The sequence below is a fragment of the Paramisgurnus dabryanus genome, chromosome 7, assembly GCF_030506205.2.
Source record: "Paramisgurnus dabryanus chromosome 7, PD_genome_1.1, whole genome shotgun sequence".
In the NCBI taxonomy this organism is placed as follows: Eukaryota; Metazoa; Chordata; class Actinopteri; order Cypriniformes; family Cobitidae; genus Paramisgurnus; species Paramisgurnus dabryanus.
The window spans coordinates 1392920-1403503 of record NC_133343.1 but is presented as its reverse complement, the minus strand read 5'-3'; the positions used below and the strand labels follow the sequence as shown (position 1 = coordinate 1403503).

Genomic DNA, 10584 nt, shown 5'->3' with positions numbered 1-10584 from the left:
TTATAGGTTAGAAAACTGCAAAACTTGAATCATTGTTGACAACTTCCATCCGGATATCATGGTTAGCTCAGCTGCTTAAATCAGAAGTTCTCAAAATTCTTGGCGTGCACCCCCCCCCCCCTTGTGTACGGTGGAAAATGTATGATGTAAAACAAATAAACAAAACAAATTAGATTATTCAATGTAGTGTTTTTGGTCAGTAGCCTTATTGTTCTGAGATTTAATTACACAGAATTTATCATAAATTAATGTATTTTATAAAATGTCATAAAACTGGGGCCCCCTGACTATCATACCCAACTTTATAGGCTGTTAACTAGACTAAGAAGCTTTGATACATCTACATTACACTACATTGTCATTTTATCATTCTCCTTCTATCACTATAACATACTGTCACTTTGTTTGTATGTTTGCACAACAACGGTTGTTTCTATTGAATACGGGATCTCTAATGTTGTAAATTGTTTTTATACTACAAAGTATTTCAAATTTTTATTGTACTTATTTTTTATATTGCAAAACTTATTTTTTTATTGCAATTTCTTAAATTTTCTGATGTTTATTTTGTGTCAGTGGTACAGATATAAAATTTACTACATAAATTAAAATAACAAAGTGACTTATGGGGCTTTTTTCTTTTTAGTTTTTAATATTGCTTAGAGTCTTTCCATATTGTTTAATTTCTTTAATAGATTGTTCACAATTTTGCTTGGCTTTAGGTCACTATACAATGTGATATTTTTTGAGAAAAATTAAAAGTTGGGGAAATAAATGTATGAACAACTGACAGTAATATATTCTACCGTATATGTAAACTGTCCGAAAAAAGCACAAAATAACTTAAAAGAGAAAATAAAGACATTGTTGCTTTTGTATGTTATACAAAAAGATGAAATGACATGCCTGTAGTACAATCTATGAGTCTGACAAGCGTTCAGGTGTTTTTTAGGGTAATATTAACTCAACATAGTGCATTATTTCTTTTTTAAATACTGTAACACATAGTTTTTGACCAGAAAAATAACAATTATGTATAATAAAGTTAATCAAGTATGTGTGAATTAGTTTGACCTTCTGATTTACAAACAGACATACTAATACAGTTTCCATTGTTAAACAAAATTTTTGCCACTATTTTCAACAATGAAGTCAAGCATATGTTGCCAAAAAACTGCAACCACTTTGCAATTCCAGATTTAATGAATAGCTGTCTCTTTAAAAGAATCTAAAAGGCTACACTGACATCTATATCCATTTTAAATTTAACAAGAAAACAAAATAAAAGTTAGTCTTTTATTATTATTATCATTATTATTCAAGAATTGCACAGTTTACAGAAACTTACATCTTCATTATAAAAATAACATTTTGTGGCAAAATAAAAGTCGATACAAAAACATTACTTCCGGTTTACGTCTGCGGTCACATGGTCCTGTGATTTGTGACGAAAGCGGAAGACATGAGGATGAATCGGAGAGGTCCAGTCTGTTATTGTATTTTTTAAATTTTAGTTTTATAAATCACATTGTCACGCTGTCAGGATGCCGCTGTTCACTCAGAATAAGCGCATGGAGCGCGTGACGTCAACAGCCGAACTCTTCACTAGATTCCCTCATCTGAAGGTAACGTTAACTTACAGATCATCTCACACGATCATACATTCACATTCAGTAAACTAAATAACCGTGTGGCTAACTGTATATGTGTATAGTGTCGTTCGTTTTAATGGATATTTCTCTCTGTCTGTTTATATTTGTGACGATTAGTAAACACTAATTCAACAAGAAACTTCATGTATTCCTGTTCGTCTTCTGTCTCTTTGGAGGCTCGTTTAGTTATCACATTTTGTACTAGTACATATTTATCAGGGTATGGCTATTTGCGATCAAATAGCACAATATGTGTAAGATAAAATATGAAACGAATGTTTTGACCATCAAATATTGTAATTATTAAATTGTATTAATGTATGAGAGATGCATTACAACCTCTGTGATAACTTGTGTCACATTGTCTCAACCAGAGTTTTATGAAAAAGTACACTTGACCTCACACTGCAAAAATGATTTTCAAGAAAAAAAAATCTTAGTATTTTTGTCTTGTTTTCAGTAAAAATATCTAAAAATTCTTAAATTAAGATGCTTTTTCTTAATGAGCAAAATGACCCAAGAAAATGAGTCTAGTTTTTAGACCAAAAATATCAAATTTAGCAAAAAAAATCTTGAACGTTTTTCTTAAACACTAAATTCAAAAAAAATTTGCTTACTCCATTGGCAGATTTTTTTGCTTGTTTTATGCACAAAATCACTTAAATTTGATATTTTTGGTCTAAAAACTAGACTTATTTTCTTGGGTTGTTTTGCTCATCAAGAAAAAGCATCTTAGTTTTTAGAATTTTTAGATCTTTTTACTGATAACAGACAATAATACTAAGGAATTTTTTCTTGAAAATCATTTTTTGCAGTGCAGTTACTTACTTTTCAGTAAATGTCTATGTATGTTATAAAGTTGGCTCCGTAGTGTGGTTCACTTGCTGAAACGAAACTTACAATACAAATATAAAATTAGTCATAAAACCTATTTTAGAGGATTTGTTTTTGTGAAACCAACATCCAAAACCACAACTAGTGAAGCAAACATTTATTGAGGTAAAGAGTTTGTGACAATAAGCCCCAGTCACCTCTGTACTGTACTGTATATGCTGTATATATTGCATTATGTAAAGTGATTGTATATTGATATTCTTCTTAATGGTTTTAGAATTTCTATACATTTGTACTAAAAACAAGACAAAAATAAGAAAGTAATTTTTGCAGTAAACGTGTACATCTTTTATCAGTATGTGTGTTCCCTGAGTTCAAACCCATGATCTTTAGCACTGCTAAGGCAAAGTTACCACTGAGTTATACATGAGCACTGTGTATGTATATAATGCATCTCCTTTCCCTGATGCTTTTCTCTCAGGAGCATGCAAAGCAATTTGCATCCAGAAATTCAGAACCAGTGGACCCGAAACATCAGCTGTATGTCCAGCAGAGAGAGTTTGCTGCCACCACACCTGCAGACAGTGAGTGTGTGAGATATCTCTTCTGTTGTGTGCTGAGATGTTTACACACACACACACACACACACACACACACACACACTGATGTGTCTGTTTCATTAGATTCGGTCTCCATCCTGGGCTCAGATGATGCCACAACTTGCCACTTGGTTGTTCTGCGACACACTGGTAAAACACACAGCAGTGTCTTTATAATATATGATCTTGACATGTGTAAATGTCTAATTCTGTTTGTAAATATCTAATGGGTTATGTTCTTTTAAAGGTAGTGGGGTGACTTGTCTGGCACACTGTGATGGATCCAGAACCTGCACAGAAGTTCCTCTCATAGTCAACGCTGTCACCTCCAGAAGTAACTCGGCTAAAGAGGGCAGGTGCTGTGATGTCATGTGTCTCTTTACTGAACCTAACATGGGCTCAAAAATGCTTGATACAAATAATCTGAGCATCAGACAACTCGCACTACAAAACAGCTCTGTTTACCGATGGTCTGATTTATATTGCACACACAATGGGACACAAATATGTATTTTATGTTACATTTAATTTTGATGAAATCATCAGTAATTATTTTATTTTGAAAATGTTGATCACAACCAAGACCAAACATTTACATTTATCAAATGCTTTTATCCAAAGCACTGCATAACAAGTAGGGTTGCATAATGATTCATTGCAACTAATTGTATGCAGAATAAATGTTTTTGTTCACATCATATACGTGTGTACTGTGTATAGACTAATAATTATTCTTATGTTTAAATAAATTACAAAACACGTGTATGAATATATTTAATTATATATATTTTTATATATATAAAATTAAATTATATATAATATAATGCATCATATTTTTCCTTAAAATTATATGTGTGTTTGTGTTTATATATACATAATTATTATACATAGTACACACACATATATGATGTAAACAAAAACTTTTATTCTGCAAACTCTAAGTTGCAATTAATCGCCTAATTACAAGGTATACATTTTATTATGGGCTTTTGTGCTTTCTGAACCTTATGCACTGCCAATGCAATTCTTTACCACTGAGCTATACAGAAGCACATAAACATAACTACAAAAATATTTTTCACTTGCTATATTTAAATATGTTTTTGTGACAGTTTAATATTAAAGTATATATTTGCTTTAGCATTTACTTATTTCTAAAACAAAGACATAAACTGTCCGTGTCAGTCAGTCTCTTCTGTCTAAGCCGTTCTTAACCAAAATTAACTAGTTTTAATGTTAATATTTAAAGTTCTGACAGAGTTTAACATCATCATGAGATCTTGTGTGTGTTTGTGTCTTCAGATTGGAGCTGCATCTCGTCGGGGGTTTTCTGGATGACAGGAAGACTTCTCATTCTCTCAGTCTCAGTATATTGGGTATGAGATGAAGATGTTTATGTTCCTGTGCAGACGTTGTGCTTGTTTCTAAGTGTTGTTTTGCTTTATAGCTGCTTTTCAGAAACAGAAAGAAGAAATTCACCTAGAAACCTGCTGTATCACCGGTAAAACATTTACACAACTTTTTAATCCTTAAAGGCGCAATTTGTAAGATTTTTGCATTAAAATACCCAAGCACAGTGTTATATATTTTGTTCACATGTACTTCCAATATCCCAAATTTTTCAACAATGTTTGAATTTACAGCGTAACCAGCGTGATTCCCGTGTTCATAGGGTCACCTGTCAATAATGTCATGTCTGCATTATCCTCGCTACTGCGCTAGAAATCATAGATGTTTTCGACTTCATGTAGCTCTGCGCAGACTGATCAGCGAATGACATCATAGTGTCATGAGAATAATTAAAGCAGTACTGTCACATGGCTCTTGCAAGATGTCATTCGCCAATCAGTCTGCGCAGTGCTGCATGCAGAAGTAGACGTTGTTGTCTATCGCACCACTTTATTTTGTTTTCTATCATTATAACATAAAGGTTATAAAGCTTTATTTCAGTATTTCATTTATGAACATGATTTGTGAGTTTTCAATCAGCAGGGAAGGTAAAGACTACAGCTCCTATCATTCCTTTAGCAGCAAAAATCACTTATTGTGCCTTTAACTTCCTGTTGTTTAACAATAAAAAAAACTTTCCTCTCTTCAATAAATGTAAATCACAATGTGACTTAAAGCCTCTGTTTTTTAGACATGAATGATGTCATTAAAGATGGGATCCATCGTCCTGTGGTGTATGGAATAGGTACTGTACAACATCTTACATAGGGTTAGGGTTACATGACATGAACACTTTACCCAGAAGCCATGTTTTAAGTTTTATTGAATGTGTACAATAAGTAGATAAACAGTCAAATATAGAGGTTGTCACATACAGCATTACAGGTGTATGACATCTGTCTGTTTGTCTTTGTACAGGAGTGAATGTTAAAACCGGTCATGTGTTCCCAGCATCATTTATGTGTCGAGGTCCAGCGGAGGAGCTCCGATCTGCTCGCACATTTACTGGTGGACAGGTGAATACACAAAACCATTTAAGCCATGTACTGAATATCATGCTGATATTAAACAACTGTGATATTGATTTTATGCAATAGTACAATAAATTAAATGTATGTTTCATTGGCCGATTAATTTATATATTTTGTGCCTAGCTGCCAATATATTAGAATAGTTCAAAAAGTAGCCAGACGTCAAGCGGTTTATGTATCAAACTATTGTGTAGTGTGTAAGATAAAACAGTGTCCATTGCAAAAAGGCTGTGAATTAAAAAAATGGTTCATGTATTATATATGCAGATGGTTGAAGTTTATGACTCCTGCCGTGAGCTTGTGAAAATCAGTCCGTGCACATGGACACCAGATGATGAGTTCAGCTACTGGCTCTCAGAAGATGATAAAACTATCCTGCAGGTATAAACACGCATCATTCATCTCTATTCTAAATCATCAGCAATCACATTTTCATTGATATTTTAAGATAAAGGACTTAAAATATCCTACAATGAATCATATAATTTACTTTTACGCTACATGTTATTGATTAACTTCAAAAAATGGCTTTCTTACGTAGTATTTTTGTCTTGTTTCAGTAAAAATATCTAAACAATTTTAAATGAAGATGTATTTTCTTGATTAACAAAATGACCTAAGAAAATAAGTCTAGTTTATAGACAAAAAAATAAACAATTTAAGTGAATTTGTGCTTAAAACAAGCAAAATTATCTGCCAATGAGGTGAGAAAATTTTGCTTAAATTAAGTTTAGATTTTTTTCTCACCCCATTGGCATATAATTTTGATTTAAGAATTTTTAGATATTTGTACTGAAAATAAGACAAAAATACTAAGTAAGAAAGTCATTTTTTGCAGTGTTTCTATTGGGTGCAATGCAAAAAATGTCTTTTTTCAGTACAAATATCTTAAGATTCTTAAATTAAGATGCTTTTTCTTGATGAGCAAAATGACTTAAGAAAATAAGTATTGTTTTTAGACAAAAAAAAAAAAAAAAAATTGAAGTGAATTTGTGCTTTAAACAAGCAAAACAATGGCGTAAGAAATTGTTTCTAATATTTTTCTTGACTGAAGTGTTTTAAGATTTTTTTTCTTACCCCATTGGCAAATTTGGTTAAATGCATCTTAATTTAAGGAAATATAATAGATGCTATTTTTACTATAAACTCATGATGAGAGTAAAACATGATAATGTTTGTCAAATATTTTGTGTCTCACCTGCTTCTCTGATGATTGGTCTTAAGAATCTCAACCTTACAAACCAACAGCTAAAGATTTTTATTATAAAGGTTTCTCATCCTTTTAGTCTGATCTTAGCAGATTGTGTGTGGCACATTTTTGTACAGATATAAAGTAAAGCAAAGAGAATTAATATAATTAGGGCTATACACACACACACACACAATAATTACACACAGGACACACACATATATTATGCAAACGCAAACTTTTATTTTGTATGTGATTAATCATTCGCCCAGTCCTAAAATTAATATAAACTGATATGAGCTGTGTGTTTTATCATGAGTCATCTGTATAAGATGAGATGAAACTTCAGCTCCTTATCCTAATGTTTTTTTCCTTATTACATTGGAAATGTTGTCTGTATGTCTATTGTCTTGTATGTTTGGTGAGCCAAAGAAAAATGTCCACCTTGGTGGAAAATAAAGATTTATTTTATTCTATCCTTTGTCAGTATCTGTCCACCTCACCGTATGCAGAACCTCCTCACTTCGTCCAGCACATTAAATCCACCATCCGTTTTCTTCTGGATCATCCCACCACTGACGGTCTGTTTCCTGGCGGACAGCCACAGTTTTACCACCGGTCTGAGGATGGAGAGTGGAAACAGATTTCCCAACAGTAGTTCACACACACTGACCTCTCTGCCCCACCAAAACGCCTTTGATGCCCCCTCTTCATACTGATCTGAGACCTGTTGTGCTGTTTCTTTTTTAAAGGTTTATGATGGAGAAATAGACACAAGTGACGCCAAACAGAATTACAGATTTTTTTATAATATAAAAGTATTACAAATGATTTTAGTTTCTTATATAAAGAAACTCATTCATAAATACTGTACAGATACTGTACAGATATCTGTTCACAGACTCCAGCTGCTGGCCATTACACTGAAATCAATATTCTGTCATATATTTTTATGTCTGTTTCATATTTAATATGTACATAATTTGTAAATGTGTTTACTCATGCAGGGATCATAAGACATACTATACTCTTGTAAATGAAAGAAACAATGAATAGAAACATTAAATGTATTTCTCATTTGACTCTGCTGGAGTTTTATTTCATGAAAACAGATATAGCCTAACCTTTACAACAGTTAACATAAACAAATCATATTACACCATATGTATAATCTTAAAGGGATAGTTCAGCCGAACATAAAAACTTTGTCATCATTTACTCACCGTCAAGTTGTTACAAACCTGCAAACATTTCTTTGTTTTGCTACACATTAAATAAGATATTTTGAAGAAAGTTCGCAACGAAACCAATTAAACTTATTCATAGGATCTACCAAGCAAAACTTTTTTTTAGTTTAAAAGTGATATAGACAAAATTGTACTTTTTGTAATAACAGCTTGAAACTATGGTTCACTTACATTGGTACTTGCCACTTGTAAAACCCTTTTGGGAAAATGTTTGTGATTTTATTTTTAAGAATATTGATGGTGATTATTATTTTGGAAAAACACGTGCTTTTTGGTGTTTTGAAAAATCAAAGAGACATACTACCAAATTTTTTTACATAATAAAATGATTCTTCTGTTAGCAAAACTCCATATTCACAAATGTAAATTGTCTGGGAAAAAACCCCTGTTTCATCTCATTTATAAAAAGAAATGGAACTTTATATTGATTCTATAAGATTATCTTTAACGCAAAAAGCACTGAAAACTTTATTTAATCTGTCCTTTATTTTAATATTTTATTGTACATTCCCCCTAGCATATTTAGTATTTGTTACAATATTGTTAATATCGAGTATTTAATTGATGTTTTTGTTAATTCAATAAAAAAACCGTTGCGCGTGGCGCTGCTCTGCTCGTCACGTGATGACAGGACAACAAACACGTCAGAGCAGGGGCGGAGCAACGTGTGCAGTAAACAGGTCATTTGTCCACTTAAAATCTTATTTTAAACATTACATTTCATGCATAATACGCCATTTGAAAACAAACACACACACACACACACACACACACACACACACACACACACACACACACACATTTATATAGTATAACGTTAGATGTTTTTATGTAAGTATCGTCTTTTCGGTGCAACATCAGTGACTGTCGAAAATCTAATTTCATACGAACCGATGTTCTCCAGAGAAACATTACAAAATCTCACATCAGTGAACTCTTCAAGTAGATAGAAGATGTTGTGGAAGTGAACGGTGGTGATTTCTTTATCCCCCAATGATGGAGTCGAAGAGAAAAGATCTCAGACAGAGACGAGGAAGTTTAGAGAAGAATCCTCCTGACGGTAAGTCGTATTTTAATGCCACTATATTTTAATATCTGCGTATCCATTAAGATTGTTTTATACTTTACAGACAATGAAGACATCCGTGATTCAGTCGTGGCTGCTGTTGGACGTGCACTTTTAGAAATATTTTGTGAAGTTGTAAAAATTATGTTTAGGATTGTTATAAAAGTGATAATATTGATAGGGATATGTGGAGCTATTTTTGGCATAATTGGAGGAGTTCAATATGGAGTCTTAGGAACTTTTGCTGGAATCATTTTAGGGATCATTGTAGCAGTTTTACTTCTTAAAGTAATGACGACATATAATCTTTACATACTAGATCAGTGGTTTTAATCTAACCTGTAACCCACCAACATATTTTTAAATGGAATTATGAGGAAAATAAAAATGGACTTCTTTTACAATTAAAGGCGGAGTCCATGATGTTTGAAAGCCAATGTTGATATTTGAAATCACCTAAACAAACACGCCCCTACCCCAATAGAATCTGGACCTTCTGTTGATAGACCCGCCCCACACATACGCAACCCGGCATTTGATTTGATTTGATTGGCTATAAGTGTGTTTTGGTAGTCGGCCCGTCTCCTTTTCCAAACCGTTTTTCAAACATCGTGGACTCCGCCTTTAAGTAGTTTTTATTTTCCTTGTCATTTTATGAATTTATTGTAAGTTTAATTGAAATATCAAAATAATATTGTCATTGCTTGTCATTAAAGGTGCATTGTGTAACTTATAGAAAGATCTCTTGACGGAAATGCAATGTAATATTATCAGCGGTGTACAAAGACCTTACATAATAAACTGTATTGTTTTAATTACCACAGAATAAGGCGTTTTATCTACATACATCACGGGTCTCCTTACATGGAAGTTGCCATTTTGCGCAGCCATGTTTCTGTCCTATAGAGCATGTTTAAGACAATGACATGTTACAGTAAAGTATGTGTTTCGAAAAGGAGGGGTGAGCGGTGGGCCAAGCAATCTCACTGCTAGATGGTGCTAAAAATCGACACAGTGGACCTTTAATTGGACTAATCAATTTTTTGTGTCAACAGCACAGCGACTATGCACAACCCACTTTATCCCACTGTGCAACTCAATTTTGGAAACCCCCTGCTGTAGATAATGATTGCATATAGGTTTTTCATTTAAATGGTTACCAAATCCATTCTGACAACAGCCTGCTGACTCAGATTATGATTTGGCAGTAAGTCCTGCTGTTTGTGTGTGCATGTTCAGCTGGATCTTAATACTGTGAAAATATGACACAAACTGTATGAACAGAATCCCATAATGCATAAAACTACTGAATATATCTGTAAGTCCTGTGCTAATATTTATTTGAGGAAGAATTCAACCCTTTGCAGTAGTAGTGGAGTTAATAGTCTCATAGTTTTTGGTTATTCGGTTTGTAAAGAGACCAGTGAGTATATCAAGTGACTATCCAGATAAGATGTAGTAAGTGTTATCTGCCAGTAGATGAAATCACAATTACAGTCTTAATAGAACAGACTGCA

The 10584-nt window shown here is 33.0% G+C and overlaps 1 protein-coding gene across 1 annotated transcript; it reads left to right on the top strand.

Moving 5' to 3' along the window:
* Positions 1-1435: 1435 nt before the first annotated feature.
* ntan1 (N-terminal asparagine amidase) lies at positions 1436-7836 on the top strand. The gene is made up of 10 exons (XM_065293897.1): positions 1436-1625; positions 2968-3070; positions 3170-3235; positions 3333-3441; positions 4388-4461; positions 4533-4586; positions 5226-5279; positions 5453-5550; positions 5833-5946; positions 7242-7836. The coding sequence occupies exons 1-10, from the start codon at positions 1545-1547 to the stop codon at positions 7410-7412; spliced, it is 924 nt and encodes a 307-aa protein (XP_065149969.1). The 5' UTR covers positions 1436-1544; the 3' UTR covers positions 7413-7836.
* Positions 7837-10584: the final 2748 nt, after the last annotated feature.